The 20,758-nt window shown below is 39.7% G+C and overlaps 3 protein-coding genes across 3 annotated transcripts in view; 2 read left to right on the forward strand and 1 right to left on the reverse strand.

The window, feature by feature from the left end:
- The window catches only part of LOC133547175 (oocyte zinc finger protein XlCOF8.4-like), a 119,030-nt gene extending 115,445 nt beyond the window's left edge, over positions 1 to 3,585 (forward strand). The window contains exon 3 of the mRNA XM_061892995.1: positions 964 to 3,585. Within this exon, the coding sequence (XP_061748979.1) occupies positions 964 to 2,030 (1,067 nt within the window). The 3' untranslated portion in view covers positions 2,031 to 3,585. The remainder of the gene's footprint in view (positions 1 to 963) is intronic.
- The window catches only part of LOC133547177 (zinc finger protein 239-like), a 44,622-nt gene that overhangs the window by 9,441 nt on the left and 14,423 nt on the right, over positions 1 to 20,758 (forward strand). The window lies entirely within an intron of this gene.
- LOC133547176 (zinc finger protein 25-like) overlaps positions 3,198 to 20,758 on the reverse strand; it is a 53,807-nt gene continuing 36,246 nt past the window's right edge. The window contains exons 2-3 of the mRNA XM_061892997.1: positions 16,810 to 17,030; positions 3,198 to 7,709 (exon numbers count right to left, since the gene is read on the reverse strand). Coding sequence (XP_061748981.1) covers positions 6,430 to 7,659 — 1,230 coding nt within the window. The 5' untranslated portion in view covers positions 7,660 to 7,709; positions 16,810 to 17,030 and the 3' untranslated portion in view covers positions 3,198 to 6,429. The remainder of the gene's footprint in view (positions 7,710 to 16,809; positions 17,031 to 20,758) is intronic.

Consider the following 20,758-nt stretch of genomic DNA (forward strand, 5'->3'; position numbering starts at 1 on the left):
AAAGTGCAGTTTCCTTTGAATTTGTCAGATAAGTAAACAGTCCTTCAAATTAAAGATGTAAAACAATTGAGGTTGTTTATAGATATTATCCACTATGAAGTTACAGTCAAACTAAGCACACAAGGGAAAGTACATTCATATACACATGAAGTACACACACGTGTAAGAATCATGTTAACCACCAAAATATTGACTCGTTCTCCTAAAGCCAATATCGAGTATCCTTTGGTGAGCTGACCGTATCGTCACACCCTTAGTTAAAAGCACACCATCCCCATGACATGACACTTCCACGTGATGTAGAACAGGAGTACAACATTTTAAACATACACACACATCTGAAGAATATTAAAATTAAATATATTTGGTGGGCCAAACAAAATGACTCGACGAACCAATGTTTGGTATGAGTGATATGACCTCAAATCTATATCCTAACAACAATATGTCACAATATATAATTTGATATATGATTGAGAATAGAATAATTTCAAAACTAGGTACAAAAGCTCCTAATTTGGCAGCTGACATATGCAGTAACATATTGTTCGTTTCTAATAGTATTATTTTGTCAAAACAGTTATTAATAATGTACTTGTTTATTTACTGTTATATCTGGTTACTTTATTTGAGAAAATAATACTGGAAATGTAATATTTTACTGCATATTTCAGCAACTAAATTAGGAGCCTGTGTAGCCTGTTTTAAAATGGTTCTATCAGTAATTCTAAATGAAATACTGTATCGCAAAATCAATTTTAAACCATATCGTTCATCCATAGTAAAAAGTCCTGTCGTCCTGGTTTTTGTTTCTTTTCCTGTGAATAATGTTGTAAAGAGCAGCGTGTTTGTGCGTCACTGAGATTTCAAGACAGTTCATACGATAACTTGTTTTTCCTAGGTACATGCAAAAGTACTGAATGCATTGTGTGACTGAGCAAAGATGGTGTGTTTGTCTTGCAGACATCTGTGAAGAACATCTTCACCCTGAGCAACAGAAGTGGAGCTTCAGGATGCGGACAGAGGAGCCACAGCCCTCCCACATTAAGAAGGAAGAGGAATACCCACTGATACCCCATTTTAAAAAGGAAGAGGAGGACCCACTGACACCCCATTTTAAAAAGGAAGTGGTGGATCCACTGAGCCCTCACATTAAGGAGGAAGAGGAGGACCCAGTGACCCCTTACATTAAAGAGGAAGAGGAGGAAGAGGGCATCAGTCAGCCTAAATGGTTGGAGGAGTTCCCAGTGACTGGTGTCCCTGTGAAGAGTGAAGGAGGTGAGGTGAAAGGTGAAAGTGAGGAGAGGGGAGGGGGGGAGCCTCCAAGCAGCAGCTCAACACAACACATGACAACAGAAGCTGATGGAGACCACTGTGGAGGATCACAAGCAGACAAGCTCTTAGCTCCACTATCAGATAGTGAGGACACAACGTCACACTCTCCTGACACTGATGATGAAGATTCTAAAGATGATAAGACATGTCACACTGACAACACTCACTTCACATCTTCTCACTCTCACAAAACTTTTAAATACCATTGTAGTCTGAAAAGACATATGAGAAGACACACTGGAGAAAAACCTTTTACTTGTTCAATCTGTAGTAAAGGTTTTGTAAAAAGTAGCTATTTGAAAGTACACATGAGAACACACACTGGAGAAAGACCTTTTTTATGTTCAATCTGTGGTAAAGTTTTTATTCGAAGGTACTATTTAAAATCACACATGAGTACACACACTGGAGGAAAACATTGTTCCTGCTCAGAATGTGGTAAAAATTATACTCAAAGCCATAATTTGAAAACACACATGAGAATAGACACTGGAGAAAAACCTTTTTCATGTTCAATCTGTGGTAAAAATTTTACTCGAAGGCAAAATTTTAAAACACACATGACAATACACACTGGAGAAAAACCTTTTTCATGTTCAATTTGTGTCAAAAATGTTACTCAAAGGCAATCTTTGAAAGTACATATGAGATTACACAATGGAGAAAAAAAATGTTTCCTGCTCAGACTGTGGTAAAAGTATCGTACTAAATCAAAGTTTAAAAGTACATATGAGAACACACACTGGAGTAAAACGTTTTTCATGTTCAATCTGTGGTAAAAATTTTACTCGAAGGCAAAATTTTAAAACACACATGACAATACACACTGGAGAAAAAACCTTTTTCATGTTCAATTTGTGTTAAAAATTTTACTCAAAGGCAATCTTTGAAAGTACATATGAGATTACCACTGGAGAAAATAAAATGTCCTGCTCAGAATGTGGTAAAAGTTTTGTAATAAATCAAGGTTTAAAAGTACATTTGAGAACACACACTGGAGAAAAACCTTTTTCATGTTCAATCTGCGGTAAAGATTGTACTCAAAAGAAGCATTTCAAAGCACACATGACACTACACACTGGAGAAAAACCTTTTTCATGTTCAATCTTTGGTAAAAAATCTATTCGAAGGCAACATTTAAAAACACACATGAGAATACACACTGGAGAAAAACCTTGTTCCTTCTCATAATGTGGTAAAAGTTTTGTCATAAGACAAAGTTTAAAAGTAAAAATGAGAACACACGCTGGTGAAAAACCTTTCATATGTTCAGTATGTTGTAAAAGTTATATAGAAGGACGACAATTAAAATTACACATGATATTGCACTCTGGTGAAAAACCATACTCCTGTTCAAGCTGCGATAAAAGCTTTGGTCACCTAAACACTCTTACATTACACATGAGAACACACGCAGGTGAGAAAGTGCTGAGTTGCAGTGTGTGTGGTGAAAGATTGTCTTCTAAGTACCAGTGTAAGAAACACAAGTGTGCTGGTGAGAACAGCAGCAGCAAATGAAACTGCAGGATTTGAAATAAACTGTCCAGACTTTCATTTTGACTTTCTAACAACATCAGCACATATAACATGTGTGACATTGTTGTTTGTCTAACAATCTGGTTAATATGCTTCTACATTTATAGATTAGACACTTCAGATTAGTGTGTTTATTACAGTCAAGTACATGATTTAATACACACATTTGTGTACTTTGAAATGAACACAACAATTTGACTGAAAGGGTGAAAATAAACAGTACATACAATTATGTTACATGCAATAAACATTGTATGTGTAAATATCCACAATTTACCTCTATACTTATTCATAATAGTGTTTTATATGTTTTTTGAAAAATTACGTGTTACATATTTTATTTTCTAATTGTAGATAATTCCATAGATGAATTCCTTTTATATGATGTACATATTTGTTTTACATGTGTTCATACCTTTGCTTTTGAGTACACATAAATCCCTCTTAGTTCATATTTACTGCTTCACATCTGAAACATCTTCTGGACCACTTCTGGAAGCATATTATTATTTACTTTATACATCATTTGAACAGTTGTCTTTTATACAAGATCTTTTACTTTTATAATGTGTGATTTTTTGAATAATTTGTTGGGTCTCTAGAATCCATTCTATTAGTTGTCTTTATTACTTTTTGTGTAATATGATGATTGTTGTGTGATTGTTTTATATGTATGTCCCCAGACTTTTATGCAATAAACAATGTATGTTTCAACTGAAGTTGGCTACAATAATTCTAGTTAATATTTGTATGTATTTTATTCTCTTTAGTATTGCACTCCATTGTTTTATTGTTTTCTTTATATGACTTACATGTAGTGTCCAGCTTACTTCATCATCTATATTAACTCATAAAAATGCGATTACCTTAATTCCTTTAATTTCAATATTATCCATCATAATTTGTGTTTTACATTTTTACAATCTTCAAATATGATGTATTTAGTTTTATTGAAGTTTAGTGACGGTTTATTGATGTGCAGCCATCTTTTTATGGTTAAGTTCTCTATGGATAAAATAAAATGAGAGTTAAATCAAGCGGTAATGAAGATTATTATATACATAATTACACTCAGTAGTGACAATTAAAGACACTTCCATCCTGTTCATTTGAGCAAAGAAAAAGAGTAAAGTGTAATATTCTAAACAATAGAAGAATATTAATATCAGCAGTCAATATTCCAACATTGTGAAGCTCAGCTATCGTAAAAAACATATTCAGCATTGAAGGCTTTATGAGAGTGATGTAATGATCAGAATCAGAAATACTTTATTAATCCCCACAGGGAATTTAAATTGTCAGCACTGTTATGACCATGTGTATATTAAATGTAATATTATATGAATACCATAATAAATTGTTACGTTTGGGGGATGTGTAATATTTTTTGTATGAACATCCTGAATGTTTTTGTGCTAGAATAGTTTTAATTAGTAGAGAGTAGGGGGAAATGAGGCAGTAATGATAATAATGGTTTGTTTTAAGCCTGTTTATGAATAATTAAAGATAGTTAAGATACCAAAATGTAGCTTACATCCTCAGTGAGCTGAACTCCAGCAGTAAAGATGAGAGAAATAATGTGGAAAGGTCAGAAGTCAAATGTTTCTTCAGGTAATACATGGAGCCTCTGCTGCCACCCAGCGGCCGTTGGAAAGAATGCATACATTTTGTTTTGACCTCCTTAAAGCTGCTTTTTACTTTCTCTCCTGTTTGTGTCCAAGTCTGTAGTGTGGGCCATAGGACAGAAGGAAGACATTTTGTTAATAGACTGTGGAGGGCAGCAATACACCTAAGATGTTCTACTAGTCTGCTGGAAATAGAAAAGAGGAGAAAGCAAGATGGCGTTTGATGGAGAAAGTCTAAACGTGGGCATTATTGTTCTGTATTTTTAATCAGTGCATACATGTGCACATATGTGTCCTTTAATAGAGTAAACATCAAAAATAATTGTTTGTATCTGAATGCACTTTGTATTTAACACCACCATTCTTAAATATGTTGTTTGTAAGAATGTGGGTGTTGTTGAGAAGATGATGCAGGTGTTCTGTCCAATTTAGCTAACTGTAAAAATGTGTTACTTAATCTAGTTTATTAGTAAAATAAATTGTTTTCCTTAATTATATTCTCCTCACTTTATCCAGACAGTCATTAGGACAAAAGACCCTGGGAGGAATTTGCCCTTTAAAAAGGGAAACCTATTCACTGTGGCAGGACAATATCTAGATGAATTGATCACATTTGTATAATCGGCTACGAGGCATTTTATTCTCATTGTACAGCACTTATCTTTGGGCTGATACTGATACTGATACTGATACTGTGTTGACCAGTTTGATGATTGAATGTCCAGTACTGTAGAAATGTGTTTGGATATGACAATCCCTTTATTCCAAGCTATCAAAATGAAATGAAAAGTAGGTTCTAGAACATTATGTATGCTGACCTTGAATGGCACATTTTCACAGCAGTGAGACCTGACCACACACCACACCACACGCTCCAAAACTGTTTGTCCTCCATGCAATCACCCCCCAGTGTTCCCAGCTGAACACAATTAAAGGAGGCTACCATGGCAACCGCACCATAGCAACAGTCCCATCCCTGTCAACACTTCCTGGTTCTCAACAGGAAGTGGGCGGAGCAATCTGCAGAAAGGGAAATTCAGCATGAACTGAAGCCAGCTATCAATCAGAGAAAACAAAATAAAAACAATACAAGCAAATAAGGAAATTTGGCTCCAACAGTCAGTTTTCGTCTTTTGGTGCAGTTGACCTTGTTCTTACATTTCTCCTTCCTCCTAGAGTTCCTGTGTTGCCTTTGTGGGCGGAGTTGTGGGACGTGCACAGCTGCTTCCAATTGACCCTGGTGCTACTTAAGCAGCACCTTGACAGCTGGATGGCACTCGGTGAATCCGCTCCACGCCAGTTGATTACATGCTTTGAGTATTTTGCTACCTTGGCCATTCCCAGTGCCATCCATCTTGGTGTTGTTTTGTAGTGTGCACGTCTTGTAACTCCAAACCAAGTTGACTTTATTTGTGTATAGAAGTAGCTTTTGTTATTTTTTCCAAAATGCACATTTAGTCTTCTCTTTTTCGCAACATCGTTTTTTGTTTCCTACTGTTTGGATTGTTTTTGTGAGTAGATTTCCGCAGTAAAAGAAGTGTGAACAGCACTCTGACAGAAGGAGTTCCTCCAAAACGCAACACCCTTTGGCGGACAAGTATGTGATTAAATGCTATACATATAAAATGAAAGAGACAAGTGGTAGAAATAAATGGATGGATGTACAGTAAAGCTCTGTGGGATGATGTACATAATTAACTTTTCCCAAACATTCCAAACATTCCCATGTTTTCTGAAATTGATAATGTTTGAGGAATTCTAAAAAAGGGGGATAAATCATGAACAACTTTAAAAAACACTTGTCATGTGTAGTACTTGACTGAAAAAAGGTAATAATCTAAAATATCTCATCTATAAATCTTAGAAACTATGTGCTGATGTTTTTAGAAGGTCAAAGTTAAAGTCTTGACAGTTTATTTCAAATCCTGCAGTTTCATTTGCTGCTGCTGTTCTCACCAGCACACTTGTGTTTCTTACACTGGTACTTAGAAGACAATCTTTCACCACACACACTGCAACTCAACACTTTCTCTCCTGGGTGTCTTCTCATGTGTCTTTTCAAATGCTGACTTTGTAAAAAACTTTTACAACATACTGAACATGTAAAAGGTTTTTCTCCAGTGTGTGTTCTCACGTGTTCTTTCAAGTAGTGCCGTTGCGCAAAATATTTACTGCAGATTGAACAGGAAAAAGGTTTTTCTCCAGTGTGTATTCTCATGTGTTTTTTGAAATTTTCCCTTCGAGTAAAATCTTTACCGCGGATTGAACATGAAAAAGGTTTTTCTCCAGTGTGTGTTCTCATGTGTACTTTCAAATGTGGCCTCTGAGTAAAATCTTTACCACAGATAGAACATGAAAAAGGTTTTTTTCCAGTGTGTGTTGTCATGTGTACTTTCAAATGTGGCCTCTGAGTAAAATCTTTACCACAGATAGAACATGAAAAAGGTTTTTCTCCAGTGTGTGTTCTCATGTGTACTTTTAAATCTGGCCTCTGAGTAAAATGTTTACCGCAGTTTGAACATGAAAAAGGTTTTTCTCCAGTGTGTGTTCTCATGTGTCTTTTCAGACGACAATGGTATTTAAAAGTTTTGTGAGAGTGAGAACATGTGAAGTAAGTGTTGTCAGTGTGACATGTCTTATCATCTTTAGAGTCTTCATCATCAGTGTCAGGAGAGTGTGACGTTGTGTCCTCACTATTTGATAGTGGAGCTAAGAGCTTGTCTGCTTGTGATCCTCCACAGTGGTCTCCATCAGCTTCTGTTGTCATGTGTTGTGTTGAGCTGCTGCTTGGAGGCTCCCCCCCTCCCCTCTCCTCACTTTCACCTTTCACCTCATCATCTTCACTCTTCACAGGGACACCAGTCACTGGGAACTCCTCCAACCATTTAGGCTGACTGATGCCCTCTTCTTCCTCTTCCTCTTTAATGTGAGGGCTCAGTGGATCCACCGCTTCCTTTTTAAAATGGGGTGTCAGTGGGTCCCCCTCTTCCTCTTTAAAATGGGTTATTAGTGGCTTCTCCTCTTCCTTTTTAAAATTGGGGGTCAATGAGTCCTCTTCTTCCTCTTTGATGTGAGTGGTCAGTGGGTCATCCTCTTCCGCTTTAAAATGGGGGATCAGTGGGTGTTTCTTTTCCTTTTTAATGTGGGAGGGCTGTGGCTCCATCCTGAAGCTCCACTTCTGTTGCTCAGGGAGAAGATGTTCTTCACAGACGTCTGCAGGCCACAAGAAGACAAACACGTTTTAGAAACATCCATCTGTGCTCAGTCACACAATGCATTCAGTACTTTTACATGCACTTAGGAAAAACAAGTTATCGTATGAACTGTCTTGAAATCTCAGTGATGCACAAACACGCTGCTCTTTACAACATTATTCACAGGAAAGGAAAAACAAACCAGCACAACAGGACTTTCTACAATGGATAGACGGTTAATGGTTTAAAATTGATTCTGTCATATATTATTTCTTATAGAATTATTAATAGAACCGTTTTAAAACAGGCTACACAGGCTCCTAATTTAGTTGATGAAATATGCAGTAAAATATTTCATCATTTCCAGTATTATTTTCTCAAATAAAGCAACCAGATATTAACAGTAAATAAACAAGTACATTAATAATAATTGTTTCGCCAAATTAATACAATTAGAAATGACACAATATGTTACTGCATATGTCAACTGCCAAATTAGGAGCTTTTGTAACCCATTTTGAAATTCTTCTATTAGCAATCATATACCAAATGATATATCGTGACATATATTGTTATTAAGATATAGATTTTAAGTCATATGGCCCATACCAAACATTGTTTCGCCGAGTCATTTTGTTTGGCCCACCAAATATATTTATTTTTATATTCTTTAGATGTGTGTGTATGTTTAAAATGTGGTACTACTGTTCTACATCACGTGGAAGTGTACATTTAAACCAATGTGGGTGGCACTGGGAGCAGGTGGGTAAAGTGTCTTGCCCAAGGACACAATGGCTCAGATGGCAGAAGCTGGGATTGAACCTGGAACCCTCAAGTTGCTGGCATGGCCGCTCTACCAACCGAGCTATACTGCCAGGCCACCTTAACAACATCAACACATTACCCACCGCCTAAACTAAAGTCTTAAAAAAACCAAAACATTTTTGGGTTTTTTTTGTCCTGTCCGGCTTCTCAGGCAAATCATATAGTTGATGTAGATGCCCATATCGCATGTTCACATTTACTTTACAAAAGAGAAGTGTAGGATACTTCTCTTGTTGCCTTATTTGTATTTGACTTCATTAGACGTATTGATATTATCATTTTGTGCTACACTAAAGTCTTAACAAGCTGGTACGCTTCGTACTGCCTCTGTCTCTGTCACTATGTCTCTGCAGCCCCCACCATTGTCCCACCCACACAACCATCTGATTGGTTACAGGCAAAGCGGTAAGAGCCAATCAGCAGTGCGTATTCAGAGTGCATGGAATCAGGGCTCACGGCAGAGGCAGACAGAGAGGAGAGACGGTGCATGTTAGCAGAAAGGTGTTCAGCAGGTGAGCATAATGCAGCGGACGATCCCCATATCATAATAAACACCTCCCAGTCAACTACTTGTAACATCACTATGAGCCCGTTGACGATCTGGAGGTATAGGCGGTAGCTCAGCTCGCTCACAGTCCTCGAGGTGAAGGCTGATTAGCTTTTAGCGTAACGTTAGCTCATTTTGCGATGTGTGCGTGCGTGCGTGTGTGTGTGTTACGGACAGTAAAGCCCTGCCTGTCTGAGAGAAAGACAAGCATTATTGACCGATAGTTAACATCTAAGTTATTTCACTTAACCTTTTTCTGTGTTGACGCAGCAAAAAGTCAGTGAGTCCTACTCTTCCTCTTTATTGTGAGCGGAGCTGTGACTCCTCTTTCTCTGTAAGGTAAGGGAGGGCTGTGATTCATTTGTCTCCTTAATGTGAGAGCTATCTGGCTCCTCCTTCCCTTTAATGTGGGGTTGCTTTGAATCCTCTTCCTCTTTAATCTTGGGGTACTGCAGAACCTCCATTTCCTTTTTAATACAAGGGGTTGTGACTGATTCTGCTCCATCCTTGAGGTCCGCTCTTGCTGCTCAGGGAAATGTTCTTCAATACACAAGTTAGACGAACAAATGCTTAAGAAAAGTCCAGATTTACCCAGTCACATGACACTTTGTCCTGCATATATTCTGATAATGTCTCTGAGGATCTCATCAGTCCCCACGTTGACATTCAAGATGTCAAAACCATACGGTACATCAGGGAAGCAATACAAAAACTCATGAAAAAAATAAACACAGCTGTAAAACACTTACATACAAACAAGACAGCTGCTTGTACACCCGAAAGAGAACAAAGAACAGTGTCTAAGAGGAGCATCAACATTTGCATTTAAACTGTAAAATCCTGTTTATGATTTATTTACTCTACTTATTTAAATATGAACATTTTCCTTTAGGAAACTTTTACGATGGCGACCCTGTAGTGGCTGCTGTTGGCAGGAGCTCTGTGCTCTTGTGTCATCCTTTTGTGTTTCCCTCTTCTTTTCATGTGTTTATATACATATACATATATATATATATATATACATATATATATATATATATATATATATGTATACATATATATATATATATATATATATGTATACATATATATATATATATATATATATGTATACATATATATATATATATATATATATATATATATATACATATATATATATATATATATATATATATTCATGCCTTTTGGTCCGGACCTTTTGGGACTGTGTGACAAGGGGTGGTACTTTTGTGACTTCTGCGGTGCTTTTTTGTGAACTTCTGGATCTGCCTCCTGAGAGCCTTTTGGCCATGGAGACCAGCTGCTGGGTCTCTGCCACACCAGAGTCCGTTTGGAGAGACTGGAGGAGATGCAGATGAAGAGACAGGACTGCGGAGCTAGCACTGAGCGCCGGGACGGAAAAGCTTCACAGTGTCTTGGCTGAATGAGCAGGTATCGGACACCTCGGTCTCTTTGGACATATCCTCACTCATCCATGCGGACTGGACACTGGCCGAGACTTGGTCGGCGGCCGAGGGTGGAGTCGGCTCTCTTGGTTGCTTTGTTGGGTCTGCTCCCGTCTCTGGCCAAGCTCCCTTCACCCCAGCAGACAATGGTGTGGAACACCGCAAAAGCCACCACAGTGTATATGTTTCTTTTACTTTTTATTCATGTATGTATGTAGAAGTGTCTGGTTGCATCAGCTCTGCTCTTTTAATGTCCTTTGTCTTCTTTGAAGTTTCCCTCTTCCACACATGAAAGAGGGATGTATGCTAGGGCTATAAGTTGTTTTTTTCCCTTGGCCTCAGTCTGGACCCCCTCTCCAGGGGCCCAGGCTGAGACCGATTTTTAATTTTTTCTCACATTCCCCCCACTTGTTTACACGTATGTATCTCACCTTTTTTGCAAGGGGCGCCGCAAGTTGGCAGACCCGTCAGCGATCCTGTTCTGTCTCCCTGGAATGTTTGTCTGACCTTGAATGGGATTGTGCTGAAAATGTTTATTTCCCCTCAGGGATTATTAAAGTATGTCTGATTCTGATGTTTGATATCAACAAAACATAGCTAATTAGTAGAAATGAACTAGATTAAATCATCTCTCAAAGGTGTTGAGACATTGATGGACAGCGGAGAAGTAACTAAATCCAAATAAAAAAATGATTTTATTTTTTATAAGATATTTAGACTTAGACTTCCTTTTTATTGTCATTCAAAGTTGAACTTTACAGTACAAATAAGAACGCAATTTCGTTGCATTATCTCTTGGTAGTGCAGGATAAAAAAAAACAATAAGGTGCAGATATACAGTTGTGATCCAAATTATTAAACCGCCACACAATTTTGGTGTTTTAGCAAGTTGGACATTTATTCCGTATTTTGTTTATAGTCATATCAAATAAAGATGTTTCAAATTGACAAATGCAACTCAAATCGTAACACTGTATTTTACAAAATACCAAAAAAGGACATTTTTCTTAATATCTCATTGACAAAATTATTCAACCCCTTGCAGATCATAACTCTTAAGAACAGAATTTGAATAAGGTCTTTTCAATCAGGTGTTGAAAACACCTGTAGATGTGATTAGAACCATAACGAGCAACAATTAAAGTGATTGAAAAAGACTGACGCTCAGCTTCTTGTAGATGGTCAATGGTGTATTTGCAACATGGTGAAGTCCAGGGAGTGGTCAAAGAAGTCAAGAGAGGAGGTCATTTCTCTTCATAAGAAAGGATATGGATATAAGAAAATAGCAAAGACATTACACATTCCAAGAGACACAGTTGGGAGCATAATTCGCAAGTTTAAAGCTAAAGGCACAGTGGGAACCCTACCTGGGCGTGGTAGAAAGAGGATGCTGTGTGCGTACAGTGGTGAAAAATCCCCGGGTAACAACTGAGGAACTACAACAGGACATTGCAGAGGGGGGAACGCAGGTTTCGTCCCAGACAATAAGGCGCGCACTACGAGATGAAGGCCTCCATGCCAAAACTCCCAGGCGCACCCCACTTCTGACTACCAGGCACAAGAAAAATAGACTCCAGTATGCCAAAAAATCATCTGGACAAACCCCAAATGTTTTAGGAAACTGTTCTATGGAGTGATGAGACAAAACTGGAACTCTTTGGGCCTATGAATCAACGTTATGTCTGGAGGAGAAAAAAATGAAGCTTACAAAGAGAAGAACACCATTCCTACTGTTAAGCATGGTGGGGGGTCAATCATGCTCTGGGGCTGTTGCTCTGCCTCAGGTACCTGATAATCTTTTCCGTCGTCCTCACCACTCTCTGGAGAGACATCCAGTCTGAGCCATTGCAGGCTCCAGTCCAGACAGAGATGCTGTTGGTCAGCAGGCTCTCTATAGTTCCTCTGTAGAATGTGCTGAGAATGGGGGGAGGGAGCTGTGCTCTTTACATCCGACGCAAAAAGTGCATGCGCTGCTGAGCTCTTTTTACAAGATCTCCGGTGTGTAGGGACAAGGTTATATTGTCAGTAATCTGCACCCCCAGGAACTTGGTGCTGCTTACCATCTCCACCGCTGTGCCGTTGATGAAGAGTGAAGTGTGGCTGGACTGGTGCTTCCTGAAGTCAACGATTATCTCCTTGGTCTTGTCGACGTTCAGGACCAGGTTGTTGGTTCTGCACCAGTCAACCAGATGTTTCACCACCTCCCAGCGAGATGTTGAAGATGTCTGTGAGAACCCCCGCCAACTGGTCTGCACATCCCTGAAGCACCTGGCCCGGAATGTCATCAGGTCCGGGGGTTCACTTTCCTCAGGGTATTCAGGACATCCGCTGTGTCCAAGTTGAGCGGCTGCTCATCAGAGCGAGGGGTGTTTTTTCTCGCCGGAGTGATGGATGTTCTCGCCGGAGGGGTGTTAAGTGCCTCAAACCTTTCAAAGTAGTTGTTTAGGTCATTTAGGAAGCTGATACTGTTGTCACAGGGATGGGGGGCAGCTTTATAGTCCGTGATGACCTGTATGCCCTGCCACATTTGTCGAGTGTTCGTGGGGTTCTGGAAGAAGTCCTGCACTTTCTGACTGTGAGCACCTTTGCAACCTTAATGGCACGGTTCAGGTTAGCTCTGGCTGTTTTTACTGCTACCATGTCGCTAGACTTAAACGCCTTGTTCCGAGCCTTCAGCATTGCACGTAGTACCTCACTGTTCATCCATCCAGAGTTTCTCGTTGGCCCGTGTGGGGATGTTCTTGATAATAATAATAATAATAATAATAATGGATTCGATTGATATCGCGCTTTTCTATTGTTAGATACTCAAAGCGCTCACAGAGAAGTGGGAAGCCATCATTCATTCACACCTGGTGGTGGTAAGCTACATCTGTAGCTGCCCTGGGGTAGACCAACGGAAGCGTGGCTGCCAATTTGTGCCTACGGCCCCTCCTACCACCACCAATCATTCATTCATCATTCATTCACCAGTGTGAGCGGCACCACGGGCAAGGGTGAAGTGTCCTGCCCAAGGACACAACGGCAGCGATTTGGATGTTAATAGGTGGGAAGCGAACCTGCAACCCCCCGGTTTCTGGCACGGCCGCTCTACCCACTACGCCATGCCGCCCCTAATCTGATCACACTGACATCCTCCATGCACTTCTGAATGTATGCGGACACAGACTTTGCATACTCCTCCACACATGTGTTATGATTATCGGTGACGGCTGCCTTGAACATGTCCCAGTCTGTGGTTCCGAAGCAGTCTTGTAATGCTTCCATTGCTCCCTCTGGCCAGGTCCTCACCTGCTTCACTGTAGCTTGCTTTCTGATCAGCAGGGGCTTGTATGCAGGAATTAGCATCACATATAGATGGTCTGAGGAGCCCAGGTGGGGGCGTGGTGCAGCTTTATACGCCTGTTTAATATTACTATAAACCAAGTCCAGCTTGCTTCCACCCCTGGTTGCAAAATTCACATATTGATGGAAATGAGGGAAAACTGTTTTCATGTAAGCTTGATTAAAATCCCCTGCAACGATGAAAACTTCCTCTGGATGTGTAGTTTGCAGTTCATTGATGGAGCAGCACAAAGCGTTCAAAGCTTCTTTGGTGTGAGCACTGGGGGGAATGTACACTGTTGTGAAGATCATAGCACTGAATTCCCGAGGTAAATAAAATGGCCTGCATTTTATAGTTAATATTTCTACATCGGGAGAGCAGTGACATGAGACGTTCTTCCCGTTGTTGCACCAGTTGTTATTGATGTATATACAAACACCACCGCCTCGGGATTTACCAGTGAGAGTGCTGCTCCTATCCGACCGAAACATAGTTAGCTCCTCGATGCTAACTGCCTCGCCCGGGACGAATGGTTTCAGCCACGTTTCTGTGAGAAATATGGCGCAGCAGTCTCTCATCTAGATAGATAAATAGATAGTACTTTATTGATTCCTTCAGGAGAGTTCCTTCAGGAAAATTACAATTCCAGCAGCAGTGTATTGCATATGAATCCAGCTTCAGGTAGTCCAGTTTGTTCTCCAGTGAGCGGACATTTGAGAGCAGGATGGAAGGAAGCGGCGTTCTGTGAGGATTAGCCTTTAGCTTTGTTGTTAGCCCCGCTCGGCATCTCCGTTTCTGTTTCTGATCCCACCGCTTATGTCTCCTCTGTCTGCGGTCCCCTCTGGTACTAGGCTCCGCTGCCTCACAGGCCGCTGGATGTAGCCGGCGTAGTATTCCCAGGATAGCGAGGAGGTCCAACGTATACGCATCTTTCGGTCTAATACTGCCCGATCCATCCACATCCAAAATTGTCTGGCGGTCGTACGTTACTACGGAGTGTCCACGCTGGAAGCCAGCCATGAAATTCACAGAAATTACTGGTAGATTTGCCAAAATGTTCTATTACTACCAAGAGCCTCTGCAGCCGCAGCCGAGCAGGGCGCCGCCATCTTGAGACCAATATCTGGCTTGTATCTTCAGTAGGGATGTAAATTTATAGATTTATGGATATGATACCCTAATCAATATTCCTTATCGATACCCGTATTTATCGGTACTCTTGTCGGTACTACATGTCATTTGTGGAAATAAAAAAGTGGAAAAGAGGCATTTTAAATAGCATTCCTATTTGCAGAAGAGGTTGAAGTCTTAAAGAAGTCAACTATGTGTGCAGTGCAAGGTGAAATGCAGTTATGTCATCTTCTTCTCAATAACACACACATCAAACTTTTGTTGCTTCCTTATTTGTCATTATTTAAAGCTGATTGTAATGTGTAGCAGCGGCAGCTGAACTCAATGTGACAACGTGTCATAGTTACCTCAGTCAGGTGGAATTAAAAATACAAATAGTTGTGCCGTTAGTCCAGAATCTTCACGGTCTTCATGGACCACATAATTAAAGGCCTACTGAAATGAGATGTTCTTATTTAAACGGGGATAGCAGGTCCATTCTATGTGTCATACTTGATCATTTCGCGATATTGCCATATTTTTGCTGAAAGGATTTAGTAGAGAACATCCACGATAAAGTTTGCAACTTTCGGTGCTAAGAGAAAAGCCCTGACTCTACCGGAAGTCGCAGACGATGACGTCACAAGTGTGGGGGCTCCTCACATATTCACATTGATTTTAATGGGAGCCTCCAACAAAAAGTGCTATTCGGACAGGAGAAAACGACAATTTCCCCTTTAATTTGAGTGAGGATGAAAGATTTGTGGTTGAAGATATTGATAGCGACGGACTAGAAAAAAAAAAAAACGCGATTGCATTGGGACGGATTCTGATGTTTTTAGACACATTTACTAGGATAATTCTGGGAAATCCCTTATCTTTCTATTGTGTTGCTATTGTTTTAGTGAGTTAAATAGTACCTGATAGTCGGAGGTGTGTCTCCACGGGTGTCTTGACGCCAGTGTCTCAGAGGAGTTGACGGCAGCTTTATGGATGGCACAAGCTCAGCTTTTCTCCGGTAAGAAGCGACGTTTTAACCACAATTATCTCACCGAAACCTGCTGGTTGACGTGTGGTCGTGATTCATGTTCTCTTGACCGCGCTCTGATCCATAGGAAAGTTTCACCTCCGGGAATTTTAAACAAGGAATCACCGTGTGTTTGTGTGGCTAAAGGGTAAAGCTTCCCAACTCCATCTTTCTACTGTGACTTCTCCAATATTAATTGAACAAATTGCAAAAGATTCAGCAACACAGATCTCCAAAATACTGTGTAATTATGCCGTTAAAGCAGACGACTTTTAGCTGTGTGTGTGTGCAGCGCTCATACTTCCTATAAACCCGTGACGTCTTGCGTACACGTCATCATTACACAACGTTTTTAAGACGAAACTCCCGGGAAATTTAAAATTGCAATTTAGTAAACTAAAAAGGCCGTATTGGCATGTGTTGCAATGTTAATATTTCATCATTGATATATAAACTATCAGACTGCGTGGTGGCTAGTAGTGGCTTTCAGTAGGACTTTAGGAACCAGTACTAAAAAAAAAAAAAATGGTACTTGGTATACAGCTCTTATCTTCATCACTAAACCTTTGAAATATGCTGACATATGTGCTGTTAAAGGTAAATAAACAGAAGCCATATTGAATGTTTGCCTTCATTTGACCACGTGAGGTAAGGAGGACGGCCTCTAGGTCACATGGTTACACCCCAGCAATTACACTGTTGATGATTGATGAGCATTCATTTTTAAATGGTGGTGTTAAAAAGCAAATATATCTCCATCTTTAGTGATAAATGTGTCCCCCGGATGAACATGTGTCACAAACATTGTATTAGATGATATGTGGATGTTGTGCTTACTTGGACTGTGATGAAGCTGTGAGGACTCAGGTGGTTTGTCTTCATGCTCTTCAGTCTTCACAGAGACAACAGTCAGTGGAAACTTGCTGACATCAGCCTCCTCCTGCCCTACAGGACACTCTCCCTCCTGACTGATCCACACTTCCTCCTCTTCCTCTTTAATGTGGGGGGGCTGTGGATCCTCCTGCTGCTGAAGGGGACCACTCTGTGGTGATGTTCTTCTACACATGGAATAATCATCAGTTATTGATTATTATGAATTGTGTCATTGATCCTATTTTCTGCATTTACATTAATTATTGATTAAAAAGTAACAACTTATAGAAAACCTCCTGCTGGGATTTTAATACCGTCATGACTGCATGAAGTCAGTCTGCACGTATAAAAGTGTCATTGTGCTGCAGCATCAAGTGACGCCAACTGGCTCCTCCCACTACCAACCTACCAGCCAACCTTGACGTGCACCTCCAAAATAGTCCCACCTCACGTCAACGGTGACCAGGACTACAGAGCTGTGGTCGGTTGGCTTTACTTTTACGCACAATATCCTCTCCTTGTTTTTCCTTCTGCAAAAGCAACATTTTTAGCCCAACAGACAAGAAATAGAAGTCCAGCGAAGCACGTGTAACAAGTGCCAGCGAGTGTGGCCGTGTGATAGTATGTTGCTTGAACCTCACTCACACCTTAAGGAATGTGCTGGCGTGAGAATATATATATATATATATATATATATATATATATATATATATATATATATATATATATATATATATATTAGGAGTGGGCAAATTAATGCGTTAATTACGAGTTAATTCATCACTCTATTAACGCCGACAATTATTTTATCTCACATTTGCGTATGTTGTTTACATGCTTTTATTTTGTTAACGCCTTTTCTTAACAAGATGGCGACGCCCGGACGGGCTTCGGCGTGGAGGAGCTCTTGGTAAAGATGGAACATTTGGCAAAAATACCGGACAATTCTGCAAATTTCATGGCTGGCTTACAGCGTGGTCACTCGGGGATCACTTACGACCGCCAGACAATTCTGGATGTGGATAGATCGGGCCCTTTTGGACTGAATGAGGCGTGCTTGCTAGACCGGCTAGCTAGCATGGGAATACTTTGCCGGCTACATCCAGCGGCCTGTGAAGCAGCGGAGTATTTGTGTTGTCTGTCTATTTATGAATAATGCAGACCAGGAGTGTTGGCTGAGTTCTTAACGTTTGCTTTCAGAGCGTGCATATCACAACATACAAGATGCTGTCATGGCGACACACAACCTATACCGGGCTACCACGCATGCTCGTCACTCCTGTTGCATGCTGGGTAGGGTAGTTCTTTTTTTCCCTGGCTCATAACATCACAATATAGTACCATGTATATGATGCGTTCAGTTAATTAAAGCACCAAGCAAACAATCGGAAAATTCCCATCATATCAATTCCTAGATAAATGATAAATAAATAAATAAATGGGTTGTACTTGTATAGCGCTTTTCTACCTTCAAGGTACTCAAAGAGCTTTGACACTACTTCCACATTTACCCATTCACACACACATTCACACACTGATGGAGGGAGCTGCCATGCAAGGCGCCAACCAGCAACCATCAGGAGCAAGGGTGAAGTGCCTTGCTCAGGACACAACGGACGTGACGAGGTTGGTTCTAGGTGGGATTTGAACCAGTGACCCTCGGGTTGCGCACGGCCACTCTGCCACTGCGCCACGCCGTCCTATGGTCATAATTATTTTAAGTGCACTAAGCAGAATAAACACAACATTATTAATATTGCTAGAACAGATAATTTGATCAAACATTCCCTAAAACAGCCCACTACCTGTAATATAGTTTTTTTAAACATAAGATCCCTGATTAAAAAAATGTTTCTGCTGTTACCTCAGAAATTGCCTGTTCAGATGTTATGATTGTGGCTCAGAGATTTGTATGTAGATTATATTTATTTTCCATAACAAACAGGATAACTTAAATACCCTGGCAGTGGCAATAAGCTTAAATGTTTGTATTTACATTTTTGGAGTTGATTTTCATCAAATATGCTATTTAACTGCTACTGTTTAACAAGGACTGATTTAAATTGTTTGCACAACAAATGTTTTGGCGCTTTTGTTCATGTGAGAGAATATTCCAATAAAGGTGCACTACACACTACTTTTGAATTAATTATTGGGCTTTGTGTATACAATGCAGTTAATCGCGATTAATCGGAGAAATAGTGCGATTAACTTCGATTACAATTTTTAATCGTTGCCCAGCCCTAATATATATATATATATATATATATATTTGGGTACCTCATGATTTGATTACAAACAAAATATTGATGCATATTCAATTTGTGTCCAGTATATTAAAGCCATTTTTCATATTTAACATTTATTTAATTAAATATTTATTTTAGTCTGACTGAATAAGCATTAATCGCTTACAATTGTGCAAATAGTGTTTTCGTAATAACAAACACCAGCTGATTTAATTTCCATGATATGTCCACCCAATGCAGCTGAGATAGGCTCCAACACCCCCCTCGCAACCTCAAATAGGGACAAGCGGTTGAAAAATGGATGGATGGATGTTATCAAGGTAATAGAAGTGCGTGCAAACATCATTTGTATTTATTGCTAATAAAGTTGACACCAACATAAAGCAGACCACTGCAATAATACATTATATTACACTGTAATATAATGTTTCATCCTGTAAAACATCTTTGAGTACACTGAAAAGCGCTATACCAAATAAAATGTATTATTATTATTATTATTATACCATGTGACTTATTCCAGACTTAAATTTCGAGACGTTCGTTTCTTTCTAGTAACAAATATTTAATGATGTTAAGCGTGACTGTAATATACAACAAAAAAACAGTTAAAGTATTAAATAAGTCAATATAATTCTCATAGAGAACATATAAAATACACTCCTCAAAAAAAACGCTCGCATTTGCTACAAAGGCTTGCTAGCGGGCTAACGCTAGCACGTTAGCTTCGAACAACATATGAGGTAAATAAGATAAATAATATGAAAATATATCATGTATATTACCTCATAAGCCGCGTGTACAAGAGAGGAGTGGAATATATTCTTCCTATTGTTACACCAGCAACTCTTTTTTGTCTTCTGTGGCCGGGCGAAGGAAGTGTGCACCACTCACTATTGTCCCAGTGAAACACGTGTTTGAAGGAAGTGTGCACCACTCACTATTGTCCCAGTGAAACACGTGTTTGAAGGAAGTGTGCACCACTCACTATTGTCCCAGTGAAACACGTGTTTGAAGGAAGTGTGCACCACTCACTATTGTCCCAGTGAAACACGTGTTTGAAGGAAGTGTGCACCACTCACTATTGTCCCAGTGAAACACGTGTTTGGCCAACATTTGTTCTGCGGTTGAGAACACCTCGATGACGTCACACAGGAGGTAGAACAAAACAAGACGTTGTATTGGTTATTATGGTTACAGGTCTTAATTACAACGTACATGTGCACATGTGTGTCGTTTAACAGAGTAAACGTCGTTATTAATTGTTTGTATGCGGATACATTAGTCTGAGTGCACTTTGACGTGCTAGCCTAGCCTGCTGGTTAGCTTAGCTTGTTAGCTGCTAACAAAGAGAGGCGGAAGTGATCGACACATCAAAGCAGAGATTCAATGTAAGTGTAAAGTGTTTTTATTGTGTGAACATGTCTACATTACAAATGATGTGAGTGTTGCTGAATCAGCGACTAACTGCTGCTGTTGAAGAAAAATGTGTGATGTTAGAAAAAAAAAATGATAGCAGAGTACAAGGAGGAACTTTGTTCAACAAGAGAGGAGAAGGAGCGACAACATCAACTACTGGACGCTGTTTTCAAGAAACATCAAGTTGTGTTACACATCCTTCCATCCATCCAACCATCCGTCCATCTTCTTCTGCTTATCTATAA

This window comes from Nerophis ophidion, unplaced genomic scaffold (genome assembly GCF_033978795.1).
Source record: "Nerophis ophidion isolate RoL-2023_Sa unplaced genomic scaffold, RoL_Noph_v1.0 HiC_scaffold_77, whole genome shotgun sequence".
NCBI lineage: Eukaryota > Metazoa > Chordata > Actinopteri > Syngnathiformes > Syngnathidae > Nerophis > Nerophis ophidion.